The 16,328-nt window shown below is 59.7% G+C and overlaps 5 protein-coding genes across 5 annotated transcripts; 3 read left to right on the top strand and 2 right to left on the bottom strand.

Moving 5' to 3' along the window:
- The first annotated feature begins 492 nt into the window (after positions 1–492).
- On the top strand, positions 493–1,992 carry GGS23DRAFT_194797 (uncharacterized protein). The gene is made up of 2 exons (XM_051511739.1): positions 493–1,565; positions 1,696–1,992. The coding sequence occupies exons 1-2, from the start codon at positions 988–990 to the stop codon at positions 1,850–1,852; spliced, it is 735 nt and encodes a 244-aa protein (XP_051376486.1). The 5' UTR covers positions 493–987; the 3' UTR covers positions 1,853–1,992.
- Positions 1,993–5,953: 3,961 nt separating this feature from the next.
- GGS23DRAFT_194770 (uncharacterized protein) lies at positions 5,954–8,863 on the top strand. Its single transcript, XM_051511737.1, has 2 exons — positions 5,954–7,688; positions 7,765–8,863. Exons 1-2 carry the CDS (start codon positions 6,045–6,047, stop codon positions 8,290–8,292), a joined length of 2,172 nt encoding a protein of 723 aa, XP_051376485.1. The 5' UTR covers positions 5,954–6,044; the 3' UTR covers positions 8,293–8,863.
- A 1-nt stretch (position 8,864) lies between these two features.
- Positions 8,865–9,958, bottom strand: GGS23DRAFT_194771 (uncharacterized protein). Its single transcript, XM_051511738.1, has one exon. The coding sequence runs from the start codon at positions 9,836–9,838 to the stop codon at positions 9,137–9,139; it is 702 nt and encodes a 233-aa protein (XP_051376484.1). The 5' UTR covers positions 9,839–9,958; the 3' UTR covers positions 8,865–9,136.
- A 62-nt stretch (positions 9,959–10,020) lies between these two features.
- GGS23DRAFT_612914 (HotDog domain-containing protein) lies at positions 10,021–11,866 on the top strand (the record flags this gene model as incomplete). The annotated part of the gene is made up of 2 exons (XM_051520525.1): positions 10,021–10,054; positions 10,121–11,866. Coding segments are annotated over 2 exons (1,296 nt in total), but the record flags the coding sequence as incomplete, so codon positions are not given.
- GGS23DRAFT_194742 (cryptochrome) lies at positions 11,657–14,364 on the bottom strand. The gene is made up of 2 exons (XM_051511736.1): positions 13,528–14,364; positions 11,657–13,465 (listed from the first exon to the last, which is right to left on the bottom strand). The coding sequence occupies exons 1-2, from the start codon at positions 14,031–14,033 to the stop codon at positions 11,875–11,877; spliced, it is 2,097 nt and encodes a 698-aa protein (XP_051376482.1). The 5' UTR covers positions 14,034–14,364; the 3' UTR covers positions 11,657–11,874.
- Positions 14,365–16,328: the final 1,964 nt, after the last annotated feature.

The raw sequence follows: 16,328 nt of genomic DNA, 5'->3' as shown, positions 1-16,328 counted from the left end.
GCCGTGTTACGGCAATACCATCACCGTACACACAGCTCGCCCGCCCGCCCGTCACCCCTAATCACCCCACCTCAGGCGGCGGAGGCTAGAGGACCAGCGGTCGGATATAAGCTCGCCTACATATATTAACAACATCCTACCTTCGTACAGCAAATAATACCACCTAACGAATTTGGTTCGCATTAACCCCCCCCCCACTCTCTCGCTACCCCGGGCTAGCCCTTTCGCGGAGAGCCCGCTCATCGCTGCGCTACTGTGGCATGCCTATGATTACGCTGTACACAGTGTTGTGGTATTAATAAGAAGCGCAATTCAATCGATCGCCAAGCGCACCGACGCCTCCAGGTATTCCCGATATCGACCTACCGACCTGCTAGCTGGTACCGACCTTGACCCAGCAGTACCAGTGCCGGCGAACCCTTTCTGGCTAGGAGGTCTGCCTGACGTTACCTGACTGCGGTAACCCCTACCTCAGGTACCTACATATTTGCATATATATCCACACGACACGATAATATCTGCATACATACATATATAGGCACACACACACACACGTATATATATACCTATAACCTAACCGCAACTTACACGCGCGACATCACCATCTTCTGTCATAGGTACCTTGGCCCGCCTTGTTACCACGCCATACCCCCCTAACCCTGCTTTCTCCCTCCACCCACCCCTACCCAAACAACCCGTCGATTTCACCACCGCCGCAACTTCAAACAGCGCCTTGACACCTTTCGGCTCGCCAGGTTACAGGCCTCCCATAATCCTTGATCGCTGTCGCATGCCGCCAGGTATTCCGACGTGCTCCTCAAATACTCGTCGCCCCCAACCCGGAAATCCCATCTCTACTACACATACACCTCAACTCGAATCCCCCCTCGCGACGATTTCCTTTACAGTGCAGATCCGCAGCCATCAGACGCTCATTTGCCCCTACTCACCAACCAGCATCCATCGAGGCCGACCCAGTCCACCACCATGAAGGTTCCTACCGCTTCCCTATGCGCGCTCCTCTTCGGCGCCTGGGCCTTGGCTGCCCCGGCCGCGACCGCCGACGGGCTCCCGCACCCGGCCTCATTGCCGGCGCCAGCCTCCCGGACCGGCCGATTCCTCCTGTCCCTGCTCGGGCCGCCGCACGTGTCGGTCGAGAAGGCGGCCGCCAAGATCCTCGTGACGAGCGACGGGCGGCGCGTGCGGCTGCCCGAGAACCTCGCGGGGGCGCGGGCCTGGGAGACGCCCAATGTGCTGCGGTACCTGCTGTCGACCATGGCGTGCCCCGGGGCGATGCGGAAGAGCCTGTCGCCGTTCCCCGAGTCGAGCATCCTGCGCGAGGAGACGGGCGCCGACGGCGACACCGAGCCCCAGGAGACCATCGTCGAGCTTGAGACCCAAGCCGAACGCGAGTCCTGGACCTACGTTCCTTACTACGTCTCGCGGGACGACGTTCTGCGTTTCCGCCGCGTGCACCGCGCTGCCGACACTGTCATGATCGCCTTCCCCGTCGGCATCGTAGCCACTATCCTGTTAAGCAGCCTGTGGGCCGCAGTCCGACAAAGGTAGGCCTACTCCGCCACTCCTCCCCTTTCCCGCGCTCTCCCCACTCCCGTGCTACTGCGCATCGCCTACATGACGGAGCTGCAGTTCTTATCTCGCCGGCGTGCGCGACTAACGATCAGTTTCATCTAGGCATCGTCTCTCGAGTAGCTTAGCTAACGAGGAGGGCGAGGTCTGCCTCGGAGACGAGGAGAAGGCCCTCGACCCTACGTACCACTCCTACCTCGTAACGTGCTCGACGCCGCGGACCGAGCCCAGTCTTGGCAGGACGACGGACGAAAACAGCTGAAAAGAAAAACCCATGACGACGTCGACAACGCGGAGAGACAGGGGGAGCGGAATTGGGTTTATGTTTTGTGTTTTTGTAGCGATACCACTTGGGCGTCTTGGCGTTTTAGGGGCCTGGTCTAGCATGCTCGAGCAGTACGGAGGTCTGTCTTACGACGCCGCGGACCATGCGCGACGTGCATTACGAGATGATGGGTAATGGACCCAGGGATGGGGAGGGGCAGTGGAGAGCGGAGGAGGGACCCGATCTCGGGAGACATGCCGGGGACCCAAACTAGACTCAGCAGAGAGCAGAGAGCAGAGAGCGGGAGTGCGAGAGAGGGAAGTGAGAGTGAAATCGAGAGCTCTGCTTTCGTCTTGCGAGATACCTTATTACATTACAAGACCGATCTACCATGAATCCAGACAGACAGACAGGCAGACAGAGAGAATATAGCCCAGCCAAAGAAAAAAAGAGAGAAGTCACCCACATACGGAACGATCACACGGGTCCTCCCGACCATCGATAGGCTCAATGGGTACAAAACGAAAACGAAACATTAGAGCGAGACGGAATACTAGTAAGGGTGCGAGGGCCAGCGGCTGCTGCAACACTCTTGGTATTCTCTTTTGGGGGTTGCCAAGTCCTTCGATGGCTTTTGCATCGACTCGCATAAGACGATAGATGGATGTAGGACCCGCCTGATAGCCTACATTGGCATACAGGTACCAGGTACTTGTCCCCTCCCCCGTTACCTTCAGGGGGGTACTTGAGACAGGACAGGTACCTTGTCACCCTCTTCACCTTGGAAGTTGGGTGGACAGGATCCCACCTAATCCCTGCGCTCCCACACGGGCTCGCATCGACGCACGCGCTATGGTGGGAGCCGAGTCCCCATCATCTGGCGTCTCCGCGCCACACAGTACGTATACCCACACAGCAGCCGAACACGTCTGTGGGGTTGCCGTCCGGCTGCGCACGCTTTGCCGCACTGCCACCATCACCGCCACACACACCTAGGCAGGTCCGCCAGTTCGACGTCGCCAGCTTAAGTCAAGCCCTCCGACCCGCGGGCATTGCGACGGGAGGGCCCGTCCCCGGGTCCGTGGCATCGATCGATAAGAAGACAGGAGAGGCGCAGGCGACCAGGAAACAAGCCGCGCTAGGGCAGTCCTTATCGCGATATATCTACTTACGCCGCACTAGCCCGCCGTATCCACGGACCATCGATCTGTGGGCGCGGAGGAGGCAGAACCTGGCCTTCGCCCAGTCGGCCACCCCGCAGATTAGCAGGGAACGAGGTCGATCGGCCGTCACTGGTAGAAAAGTGAATAGACCTAACCTAAGCTATAAAAGATTTATACTCGGGGTTGTCTCCAAGTCTTAGCTCCAACAACTGCTTCCAAATGTCTTACCAGGGCGGGTTTCGTAGGGTCTTATAGGGGTTGTGAAGCCGGCTTGTTGTTACCTACGAAGCAATCCCGCCGGGCGCCGGGTGCTCCCGGGTTATAAAGCGGGAGGGCCTCGCACCTAGCGGCGCATAGGAGTATCTTTTTGTTTTCGTCCTTCCGCTTGTAGGACAGATATCCCCAGCCGACTCACACCGCAGACCCCATGCTAGTCCTGTGCGGTAGGACGGCTTACTCGGCCGGTAAGCCCTGGGGCCTCGTGCGTCGCTGTCGCTGCGTGGCAGTCGTGAGAGGTTGCACGGACGGCCGCGGGCCCAGTCCGAAGCTACGCTACGTCCACCTGCCACCTGCCACCTGTGGCACAGATCGTAGTACCCTGGTAGGCGGTCTTAGTAGACGGCCTCCTGACGCAGGTAGGTAGGTATATTGCCAGTGGCGTCTTACGGCTTCGCTGTCGAGGCGTCGGCGGAGCGAGAGCGGATTCTCACAATGCGCTTGCGGTAATTGTCCACGAGTCCTGCCAAGAACTGCCTATTCTCGCGCTTTAGATAGGTCAGGTGGATGTAAGCTGTGATTGGTGGCTGCTCCACGATGAATACACACAGGCACAACAGCAGCAACACACGTAGCTCTCCCCGGTAGGGCAGGTTTAGGTGGCCGGACCGAGAGCCTACCTTTCGGTTGCCCAGCCTTGGGTAGCCTGCCTTATGCCGCAGCATCGCTTGGCTTCGGCACTGCTCGTGTTGTCTCTCGGCCTCTCCTCCTCCTCCTGCTTTCTGCCTTGCTTCCATGTGTGCCTCTCGTGAAGTTTTCCTTCTCTTCGCCGTCGGCGACCTCGCCCCCCCTTCCTCGTCTTCGCCGCGGCTTGTCTTGTCGTAAAGTCAGACGTGTAGGCGGCGCAGCGTGCCCCCCTCCCCCCTCCCCCCCGGAGGCGGCGATAGCCGTGGTGGCTCTCTTATTGGCTGCCTGCGGCCGGCCCTCGTCGCCGATGACGCCCCTTTCCCCTGCCGTCTTGCCATGGGGCGCTAGCTTGGGTAGGCGATAGTACCTAGTGGTAGTGATAGTAGTAGGTAGGTAGGTAGGTTAGGTGGGTACCTAAGGTAGCTGAAACGGCCCAGAGATGTCCATGGAGATGTTTGGGCATTTGCTGGGCCCTACGTGGTGCGCATATGGGCATTTCGCAGCGATAGGTGTGTGTGGAGAGAAAGGCAAGGTAAATCTGATGCCTATCCTCCCGCCCGTACCGACCCGTAAATCTGGTTGGTGCATCGTACTGCATGTAGGTACACACCTACGGCATCGGCATACTGGTATTTGGGAGGTATTGCCCTTTTCCACCCAATCGTCAAACGCATATACACACCTAATATATCTAACGACAAGACAGGGACAGCGACGATCTGTCGTACGTCCCAATGCACATACATGACATACATGCGCAGATCAACTTATGCGTTATCCCGCCCTGCGCCCACCAGGCCGTATCTCTCTTTTCGTACCTACGGTACGCCGTCTGTGCGAGGTCCGTGTGGTCAGTTGGCCCCCAACGAGGGATCGCATACCCAGCTCTCCCCGACTCACACCCGATGCTACCTCTGCTCGGAGACCTCCCTGTTGTGTCCACGCCTAAGCTTTGGCAATGCGACGTATGAGTATTCGGAGTTGCCAGGTCGTCCCTATGCAGCTTTGTCCAGCCCCAGCGCCAGCCCTGGCCCTGTGTCGTGTGCTCCGCGAGGTAGCTGGTCGCCGCCTCTCATCGAGTTTGGTGGCTGTGCAAACGACAACGGATACCTAGGTACATACCTACCTATGCACCTTGCCTATGCGCATCGCATCTGGCAGGCGAGGTGCCGTCCGGATAGGAGGTACCTACCTACCACCTACAGAGCTGCCTCTCGGCCTCGGCCGTTTAGGGCTGGCGGGTGCCGGGGGAGGCATGTGTGTACCTATAGGTACCTACCCGGGCCCGGCCAGGGCTAAAGTTAGCATGTACCGAGGCCATAGCGTAAGTGTCATTACTAAAGCAACTGAGGCGGGTTTATGTCAGTCGAATGCTTAACTCGTGATGCTCTCCGTAGCGTTGCTACCCAGAGCGGCTTAGTCTCTGGCTGCTAGGCGCAATACGACGTGCTTAGCCGAGGCCCTCTGCTGCCGTGACGGGTTTAGCGTGGCCAGGTACCTTGCGTTATGCTGCTCAGCGCGTCAGATGGCCTCTGGTACCTAGGTACCTACATACCTCGCCCTACCGGGGTTGAGGCTACATACTACCTCCTAGTAGGTATAGGCGCCGACGCATATTACCTGCGAGAGAGCTGCCAGGCACTGCGACGCCGACCGCACCGTTGGCCTGTTTCTTCCCTCTTCCTCTTTCTTTTCCTTGCCTCGGCCACCCGTATTAAAACAAGTCTTCTGTTCCGACATACCTGCCTCTTACCTGTCCTCCCAAACACGCCAAGACCCCGACTCTGCTTCTCCTCTCCTCTCTCCTCCTCCCTCCTCTCCACAACCTCCCTTCTCCTCCTCCTCCACCGCCGTCGTTTGACGCTTGGGCTTCTAGAGTCTCAACTTGGACACTGGTCCGGACCTTCGCCCCATATTCGCACAAGGAGCCCGTCGCGATAACGGGCACTCGTATATATACCGCCTACCCGTCTGATCTATTTATAACCATCTCCGAGGTGCTGCTAGTGCAACCCCCGCAAGCACACACCACCTTCGGCACGCCACGCGTTACACCTGCTAGCGAGCGAGCGAGCGAGCTTGGTTTCGTTCCAGTCACGCGTGCGACTAACCACCCTGCCGAGATGGCCACTCTTCAGGTTGACAACGACGGGTCGCGCGGCCGTTCGCCGTCCGCTGCCAGGTCTGGCGAGCGCCGTCGAGGAGAATCCCCGTCCTTGCTAGACGCCGTGCGCATGCCCTCTCCCCCTCCCGGATTCAGCTATGATGACGAGCCTCCCCGCCGCTCCGCCTACGATCACGACGGCTCGCGCAGTTCGTACCGCGCTAGGACGCCCACCAACGAGCCCAGCTATTACCATGCCAGTCGCGAGTCTCTCGGGTCCGACGATTCGCGCTATCCAAAGCGCGCCGGGGAGTCGCGCACGTCCAAGGGCGACAAGGACGTGGTTGGTGCCGTCCAGGAGACACTGCAGCGAGGTGCCGACGCCTTGTTGCCGGCGAAATATGTGAATAGGCTGCTCGAAACCGACAGCGAGCGAGACAGGAGAAAAGAAGAGAAGAAGAAAAAGTTGGAAGAGGACCTAGCATATGGAAGCGCTCACTCTCGGCCTGAACCGCAACGGCCCGGTTCGCGCGACAGGGCCACTTATGTCGCGTCCGGCCGGTACGAGGACGGCAGACCCTCTTCGCGCCCCGGCTCGTACTATGGGCGCCCGGGGAGCCCAGACGGACGCCCCCGCGATTCTTACGGGGCTAGCGTTAGGGTCGTCGAGCCGAGACCGAGTAGTCGCGGCAGTCGCGGAGAGCGCTCGCCTTCGAGGCGGATGTCGAGGTTGACCGTCAACACGGGGCATCACGCGGCCTCGCTGTCGGTATCGAGCATCCCGGCCTCGCCCCTCTTGGAGTCATATTACGGGACATACCAGGCCATGTCGCCGCTTCTCCTTGCCGTGAATGATCCTAAAAACTCGGACCTGGTCGAGCCACTCTCGCCCGGTCTCTCCGACGGCGAGGGCGGCGGCGACAAGAAGCGGCGCCGTGCTCGTTTCCACGACCCCGTCGACGATGCGGCGCGCCTCGCGAAAGCGCTCAAAGGGGACCGCTCACTTCCCGACATAGACCCCCTGGTGGAGATCTTGCCGGGAATGACGCACGACCAACTCATGGACTTGCGCATCGAATATAAACGCCTCGTCAAAACTGGGCCCGAACGCAAGGGCGTCAACGTCGCTAAGCACATTCGCGCTCGCCTCAAGGACGAGGAGCCCACCCTCATGAAGGCCTGCTATACCGTCGCGCTCGGAAAGTGGGAGTCTGAGGCTTACTGGGCCAACTTCTGGTACCATGGCGATAAGACACGCCGCGAGTTGCTGATCGAAAGTCTGATGGGCCGCTCAAACTACGAGATCGCCCAGATCAAGAACGCCTTCGCCGACAAGAAGTACCAAGACTCCCTCACGCTGTGCATGAAGACCGAGTTGAAAGAAGATAAGTTCAAGCGTGCCGTGCTCACGGTGCTGGACCTCAAGCGAATGGAGGACGTCGACGAGTACGGACGCGTAATCCCCGTGGATCGTAGGTTGGTACAGGACGACGTCGAGGCGCTCTACAAAGCCATCCAGAGCGACAGGGGGGGCGAGTCCGCCATGATCGATATCGTGATCTCCCGCAGCGACCATCACCTGAGAGATGTCCTCAAGCTTTACGAGAGGACGTTTGGCAGTAACTTTGCCCGGGACGCGCTCAAGAAGAGTGGAAACCTCGTGGTAAGTTCCTTCTACCAAGTTCCCCCCCTCCCCGATTGGCGTAGTGATATATCGCTAACGCCGCGGCACTTGACAGGGCGAGGTGCTGGCTCATGTCCTGAACGGGGTAATCAATAAGCCAGTGCGCGACGCCCTCCTGCTCCGCCACGCCCTCACCGCTTCTAAGAAGGACCACCTCCGCCGCGAGCTCCTGATATCCCGCCTCGTCCGCTTCCACTGGGACGGGCACCACATGGGCGCCATTAAGAGAGCATACCGCGAGCGCTACAACGAGGAACTCGCCGACGCGGTGAGGGACGGTACTAGCGGCGCGTGGGGCCATTTCTGCGAGCAGCTGGTAGTCACGCGTATGCCCGACGACGTCAAGAGCTTCGAAAAGGTGGCCGCCGTGAAGGACATCAAGCGAGACCGGGAGCGGGAGGAAAGGCTCAAGGAGAGAGAGCGCGAGCTAGATCGCGAGAAAGAGGACCGCGAGCGAGAGGAAAGGCGCAGGCGAAGCGAGAAGGAGAGGGATCGGGGGAGAAGCGAGGGCCTGCTCGTGATCAACGACGTTAAAAATAGAAACGGGAGCCGCAGCCGAGAGCGGAGCAGGAGGCGAGAGTAGACGCGCCGAGTATGAGGCTGACGACGTATTATGAAGGCGACGATGCATGATGAAATCTACTTTGGATTGCAACGAAAAGAAAAAAAAAAGGAAAGGCAAGAAAATTTAGGCAGGCACATACACCCGCGCTCGCAGGATTTATGGTAACATACAAACTCGTGATATGTAGCCGATGTGGGCTGACCGAAGTTGCACAACTGGAAGGGGAGGGAGATGAGAAACGGATGCGAGAGAAGGTCGTCGGGGTTCACATTAACCCCCTTCTATATAGGTATAAATACATAACAGTCTGTCGAAATATAAATACCCCATCTACAACCGAGACATCGCGGCTCCGTGGGAGGCGCGCAGGCAGGCAAGGAGGACTTGTCCGCGCATCGGTGTCTAGCGCGGGGCATTTGGACCCTTACGACGATGGCACCCCCCCTCCTCCTCCCCCTTCTTTGTTTTATCCCAGGCCGGTCTCACGCGTGGGCGTAGGGGGGATGAGATAGAGGCGCAGAATGCGACCAACCACGGCCCCGCCACCCACCCTCTCCTCTCTTTCTCTCCCTCTCGCCCGCCCCCGATAGGCCATCCTAAGCGAGGCAGGGCAGGGCAGAGCAGGGCAAAAGGCCGAGGTGGCGGCAGCAGCAGCGCATCACCATGCGAGATCGCGGCGCCACCATCGCGCGCGGGCGGCGCCGTGATTCGCTCGTCCGTTCGTCGCCCGCGGAACCCCCCCTGCCCCCCCTGCCCCCTCCTCTTCGAGGTAGAGGGCGGAGATACCTACTTACCTGGGTACATCCCTAGGTACACAGATGGATGCGACGGAGGGGTGGAGGCTGGGAGTACGCGAAGCGCCTTAGGAAGATAGGTATCCAAGGTAGGAGAGGAGGGGGGGGAGCCTACGCGATGCAAGGGACTGCGCGGCGTCGATATCTAGGTAGGTAGGTACGTTACGTTGCCTACGGGTACCTGGCCAATCGCAGCCGCCGCGGCCTAGGTTCGTCTGATTCGGTCGCACGGGTAAGATGAAGAGAGGAGGGCAGCGTGAGAGCGCGTGAGAGATGGGCTGGGCTGGAGCGCGCTCGCCCACGAGTCTCCGTGCCGGCTGTCTACATGTAAGCCGACGGCCCAAGCTGGAACGTAGGCAACTCGACGGCGACGGTAGGGAGGTAGGCACCGCGGAGAGTGCTGTGGTGTTGTCGGATGCAAGTATGTGTCCTCCCGGTGCCGGCCCGCAGACGAGCCAGCGCGCGCCGAAGACCGGGTCGGTGGACATTGCGCGGCCGCAGCTTGTCCCGAATACCCGCGGCCCGAAGCAGCATGTCGCGGGAGGGCGAGGACGGCGGGCGGCCTGCTTCGATAGAGCTGCTCCTGGCCGGGTAGGGATCTGAGACAGGTGGGTTAGGTAGCTAGGTAGGTATGCGTGTAGGTGTGTAGGGAGTGAGGGATGATGCCTACCTGTTAGACATCTCGTCCACATGTCGAATAGACCTCTACCTATAGCGAGTACTGCGGGTAGGCATGGTGCAAGCCGTGTGGCACCTGAGGAATCAGGCATTAGGAAAGGAGCCCTGTGATTAGTGGAATTAAAGAAAAACACGCAACAGCTAACTATTCGTAAAACGCTATATTTAAGCCCTTTTAATAGTTTAGTTTTTATACCTTTAATTAATTAACTAGGTTTACCTTTTAACTCGTCTTACGTACCTTACGATTAAGGCAGCGAGGCTACGAAAGGAACCGCCAAAACGCACAGCCGCATCCAATCACCTCTGTACGCACATACCCCCGGGGCGCGCACATATGCAACTACAGCGAGTCTTACCTAAGTCAGCCACAGCTGTGCACCTAACCCGTGTCGTGCCGAGTCCTTTATCGATAGCCAGCACAACATCCAACCGACCGACCGACCGACCGACCGCATCTGCGTATGGACCCCCTATCGCCCTGGACCCCCATCGCTCGTGTTTACGCGTCCACCCGCTCCCGGACCCGTCGACAAAAAACAATTTCACCCCCCCCCCGGCCCAGTCGTCCGAGCTCCTGCAGGGACCCGACTTGCGAGCGGACGTCGCGCGCCGACAGCAGAAGCCCCCCCCCCCTGCGCATAGAGAACGTCCCTCCGCCTGCCCCCGGCAGACAGGCCCGCCCGGGCAAGACAGACAGAGAGCGCGCCGCGCCGCGATGCTACACCTCGGGCCCCGCGGCGCGCAGCGGGGCCTCGCGGCGGCGGCGGGCAGCAGGCGCCCAGGCTGCGGGCGCGCGGGCCTCCTCGCGCCGCCGGCGGCGCTGTCTCCCGCGACCCGCGGCGCGTGGCGCCGCGCCAGCGCCCTCGCCCCCCCCCCGGACCCCCCGGACCCCCCGCGCCGCCGGCGCCGGCGCGGGCTCTACTACGGCGCCGCGTTCGCGGCGCTGGGCTTCGCGCTGGGGCTCACGGTGCGGCTGACGATGGCGCCGCTGGCGGAGCCGGCCGCGGGGACGGCCGCGGACGCGCGCCTGGTGGCGCGGATCGCGGCGGAGGCGGCCGCGCTGCCCGTGGTGCGCGCGCTGGAGGCCGACGCCGCGTGGCGGAGCTGGGACGCGTACGCGGGGATCGCGTCGGCGCCGGGGGGCGGGCCCGCCGCGCTGCGCTCGCGCCTCACCTCCGGCCCGCTCGCCGGCTCCCGCGGCCTCCCCTACCAGCGCGTCTTCCACCGCCCCGCCACCGGCGACGTCGTCGCCGTCGTCTACTTCGGCCTCGCCACCGCCGGCTGGCCCGGCGTCGTCCACGGCGGCGCCCTCGCCACCGTCCTCGACGAGTCCCTCGGCCGCTGCGCCATCCTCCGCTTCCCCGCCCGCACCGGCCTCACCGCCCGCCTCGACCTCGACTACCGCGCCCCCGCCATGACCAACCTCTTCTACGTCGTCCGCACCCGCCCCGTCCCCCCGCCCGCCCCCGCTCCCGGCGCTGACCCCGACGCCGAGCGCGCCAAGAGCGACCGCAAGATGTGGGTCGAGGGCACCCTTGAGACCGCCGAGGACGGCAAGGTCTGCGTCGAGGCCAAGGCCCTCTTCGTCGTCCCCAAGGGCGTCAAGCTGAAGCCGCTCGTCGAAGGATTCTAAGAGGGTAGGGGGGATAGATGCTAGCGGGTCAGTTATGGGCGTAATGCGCGCCGCCATCACCAATTAAACAGCCCTCACTTTTCTAAGGAGGTATGCGATCAGGAGCATTCGGGTTCTGTTCTAATGGCTTTCGGCCGTAGGGCAGGCATTTTTAGAGCTCGTATCGGTTAATAGAATCATAATCAGAGTAGAGAGAGTGCAACTACATTAACTCATTGTCTAGTACCGTGTATCTATAGTGACAATAACTCCGAGAAAACCTTCCCTGCCTGTAGTCTATTTCCTACAAGAGAACAGACGGCCACGACGGGTGACACGCCCAGGATAACCAAGGCCCGGAGAACGGAAACAACCGGGCTACTGGATATTTGGTTGATGGCATCCATAATGTGGCCCACGCTGATCGGGAGCCCAGACCCGGAAAACCGAAGTGACAAGCGTGACAAGGGCGGTAGGTTGCGGGGCGAAGAGCGCACGGGCTAGCGAGTGTTGCTACTCTTGTCCGGCAGGAGTTGATTCCTGCGTCGGCGCTGGCGGCGGCGGCTGCTGCTGCTGAGGCGTTAGCTGCTGTTGAGGCGTCGGCGGCTGGCCGTAGGTTGCAGGCGCGTAGGTTGCAGGCGCGCCGCGACCTCCTCGGTATCCTCCTCGCGGACCACGGAGACCACCGCCGCGGACGCGCCCACCGCGAAAGCCTCCGCGATGACCCCCAAACAGGCCGCGCTGGCCACGGTTACCGCGCTGCGGATTAGTATTGGTATTGGTCGCCCCGTCGTTTCCCTCGGCTGCGCTGATGCCATCTGGGTTGGAGGGCACCTGCGAATTCGAGGATGACGGGGGCACGTGACTGCTCCCCCCATCTCCACGTCCACGACCGCGCCGGCGCGTAAAGGGCCGTCTCGAGCTTTTCGGCTTACCTTCGACAGAGAATTCGATCTTCTTTATAGGATCCTCTGCCATTTCGAGGCCGGTCAGCCCTAGGCGGTCCCAATCTTCCTGGGGAGTCGTCCAAGCCTGGAAGAGGTGTTCTAGTTTCTCGAGTTTCCGCACCTCCGGCACCCAGCACCGTACATACTCTCCCTCCTTGTCGTAGTCGAACGCTTGCTTGACAGGGTTGAAAATTCGAGCCTCGCCTCGCGGATCGTTCCCAACCCCGGCTACATACTGCCAGTTTGCCCAGTTCGACGAAACGTCGTAATCCACCAGCAACATCTCGTACCATTCTGCGCCGTAGCGCCAATCGATGCTAAGATGTTTCGCGAGGAAGCTAGCGACGTTCTGGCGAGCTCGGTTCGAGGTGTAGCCGGTATGGAGCAACTCTCTCTGCGAGGCGTCGATCAACCCCATCCCGGTAGTGCCGTCAAACACCCTTTTTATGATTTTAGAGACCTCTTCCGCCGACTGCTGCTGGCCATCGGTAGCCTCGTCTTCCTTGGCCGATTTCCATTTGTTGGATTTATCGTCTCGGAACCCGGATCTGAGGAAGAGCTTTGCCTTGAACTTTCTGGTGCAGAGCCTCATATAGTCGCGCCACAGCAACTCGAATCGAATGCCTTTTGTTCCTTCGTTTTCCCCATCTCCGTATCCCTGGGACTGAGCTAGCGCCTCGTCTTTCCCGTCCTCATATGCTACAAGTCTGGTGTGGATTTGGCGAGCCGTGATACATCCTTGCGCTAGGTAAGCGGATAGTTTTGTACTAAAGTCGCTGCCTAGGAGCCCGTTGCGCGTGTCCTTATACGAGAACGCACTCCCTGATTTGATGAGGTGATCTAGCCTCCTATGGGCGCCGTCTTCACCACCGCGGAGTGGATGAGCCGACTGGGCTCCTTCGGGAAATGGCGGGGCGTTTTCCAGAACATCGCTGATCGGACGCAGGAGCACCTCCTCGAATCCTTCGTAGGAGGACGGAATCTCGAAGGGCTCCTCCTGGCCCGGAATCATAGAAGTCTCAATGGGTCCAGGCAATGTGCCCTTCGAAAGCGGGGGCAAGCTTACCCGAGGTTTCTCTCGAAGCGGTTCCATCATTTTCCTATAGGTGGTGAAAACGTCCGGGAGGTCTTCGGGCGTAGCTAGTTTGAGATCTCGACTATAATACCAAGAAATTCGATCAGCAAAAAGTCCTCCACGCAGCCGAAAATAACTACTCACTCGTCAATGAAGTACTTCTCGTCATCCCATAGGCGAAAATCAATATTGAGACTCGCACAAGCTTCAAAAATGACTTTCTCGTCACGTTTTTCCTCCACGCCCTCCTCTCCTATGGTCCAGACCGCTCCGACGTTGAGCTCGTTCTGCCGCAAGCCGTCCACGAGCGTCCTCAGTACCTGGCCATAAGACCCTATCCTAATCGTCAGGCCACTTCCCAGGTTCTCGAGGTTGTCTTTCAGATTCCAGATCGACTGAGCGATAAATCTTGTCCGATGCGGACCGCACCTCCAATAGCGCCCAACCTGGCTTCTAGCTTCAGGAAAGGGTGACTGAGCTCCATCCTTGAGAAATCCCGATACCTCGATCTGGTGGGGGAGCAACACTACGAGGGGCAGGACGTGGGTGAATCCGTGGCTGGGCGTGGAGGCAAGATGGCTGAGGATAGGGTTGTCAGAGACCCGAAGGTCATGACGCAGAATATAGATGAGGAGATTCCTCGTCGACATGGTGACGGCGGAGGAGACGGAGTCGTATCTCTATACTAGTCGTCTGCGTCGGTAGGACAGGGCTCACAGCGACAAGCCGAGACGAGGGACAGATGGCGAGCTAGGGCGGTAGCAGAGTTCTAAGGGTATACCCCTACAGCCGTAGACTGGGGCCGACCTCGACGATGCAGTTACTACCTAACCTTAGGCGAAAATGCGTATAGCCAGCCAGCGGAGAGACGGTTGACGTTGACGATGGCAAGGTCTTGCTCGCGCTCTCCGGGTCGGCAACGGTGTAGGCGCCAAGATCGACGCTAGTGAGATGCTTTAGGGGCGGCTTGAGGACTAGGGCGGACTCTAAGCACTTTAGGCGAGAGTCTGGATGGATGCGGCCGGGGTGGGGAAGGGGGAAAACGCTCGGGTATCTGTTTTCTTTACCGTCTCCCAGGCGCGGCAGAGTTATAGAGAGATACTTAAAGGGCGGTAGGGGGGCAGGCCGGGAGGGGTGGTGGCTTTGCTATCGAGGCCAATGGCCGCGAAGGGGGATCTGGAGTCGGACGGGATGGAAGTAGAGTTCCCGGATAGGGCAAAGGTGGTTCGAGATCAAGGTGTTTCGCCCTTAGGCTCCGAAGCGACGCTAATGTACGTAGCGGCTCAGAAAGTCTAGGTGTTGATGGGGCAGCATGGGAACGATATATACCCGAGAAGGACAGGGACGCCGAGAGAGTCCGGATCCACCTCTTCTTCTAGGCGGGAGGAGGAGGAGGAGGAAACCTTGTGGCATTTACTACCCAGCTAGGTTGGATATCCCCAGGACAACAACACACTACGCACCCCAGGCGGCGTTCTCGTGGCGGACGCAAGCCCAGACAGAACCAGCGGCACTGCGAGGACCCGGAGGGGACGAGATGCCGCAGTGAGACCTTCGGCCGGGTTCTGTGGCAAGGTAGACTCTGGGCTAGGAGCAGAGAGCGACATGATTGATTAACAGACCAGGACCAGGCGATCCACTCGCAATATAGGCCAGACCGGCGAGATAGGGGAAGCCGGTGACAGCAAGGGATAAGGTGCTCTCTGGCGCCCCCGACGGCAGAGGAAGACGGGAGCTCGAGCTCGCAGGGCGAGCGTAGGGATGCACAAGCGGAGGCTCAGCTGGAAGCGATCCCGAGGGCGGAGGCAATAGTTTCGAAGAGACATCGTGCGGACTTTTGCGCGTGCAGATCGAGGCAGGACGGGGAGCGTGGTGGTTGTATGATCACGGGCTGTGTGGAACGGATACTGAGGGAGAAGATCGGGATTGGGGAAGGGTACAGCAGGTTGGAATCCCATGATGGCCAGAACAGAGACCGGGGGGTAGAGATCGGGAACCCGTAAAATAAGATTTTTTTGGGGCTAGGGGGCGCCAGAGAGGAGGGGGGCCTGGGCGTCCATTGCAGCCAGGGGGGAACAAATCTCCGGGACCGCTAGACGTGCAGGTTGGAGGGGGAGGGGTACTGTGGCCTTTGCCCTACCTTAGGTACCTGGCCTAGTAGCTACCTCTAGGTAGGTAGGTACCTCTAGGGCTAGGGTACATACCTCCCCACGATATCTCAGGTCGGGAGGTGAGTACCTACCTACCTAAGTACCCAACCTACCCCCTAACAGAGCATAGAGGTAGGCAGTTGCAGGTACCTAAGGTATTACTTGCCTCGGAGCTAGGAGGTATATGTAGACAGACGGCAGGCGGGATCTCTTACGTACATGCTACCGACCTGGCCACGTCTGCTATGGCTACATACCAGCTGGGGTGGTATATACCTACCTGCCTTAGATAAGAGACTACTATAGCTACCTAGGTACCTCTAGGTGGGTACGGTATGTACCTACCTTCCTCCCTACCTCGGGTATATAGGTAGGTAGGTGACGCTGGCTGCCTTCCCTGAGACTGCGGAGCAACCTGCCAATCTTCCAGACCACGACATGGAAGTTGCCTGCCTGGACCTACCCAGGTAGGTAAGTACCTACCTCTTACCGCACCGACGGTACGTATGTACGCAGATATGTGCGCAGGTATGTACGCAGGCAGGTAGGGCGAGGTACCTTGCCTCAGGTACCTCCTAACGCGGGCTGCATCGTACCTAACCTGCCTCCTGTCTGGCTGACATGGGTGCTACGTGCTACGTGCTACGTGCTACGTAGCATGCTACATACCTTACCTACCTCTCATACGTCTCTAGATATAAGAGGAGGCAAGTAGGTTAGGTTAGGTACCTAAGCTAAGTACTTACCTGATGTAGGTACATACTGCCTTGGGGTAGGTAGGTACCTACCCTAAGG

The sequence above is a fragment of the Durotheca rogersii genome (assembly GCF_024521655.1).
Source record: "Durotheca rogersii strain YMJ 92031201 chromosome Unknown GGS23scaffold_2, whole genome shotgun sequence".
In the NCBI taxonomy this organism is placed as follows: Eukaryota; Fungi; Ascomycota; class Sordariomycetes; order Xylariales; family Xylariaceae; genus Durotheca; species Durotheca rogersii.
This window is presented reverse-complemented; position numbering and strand designations above follow the sequence as displayed.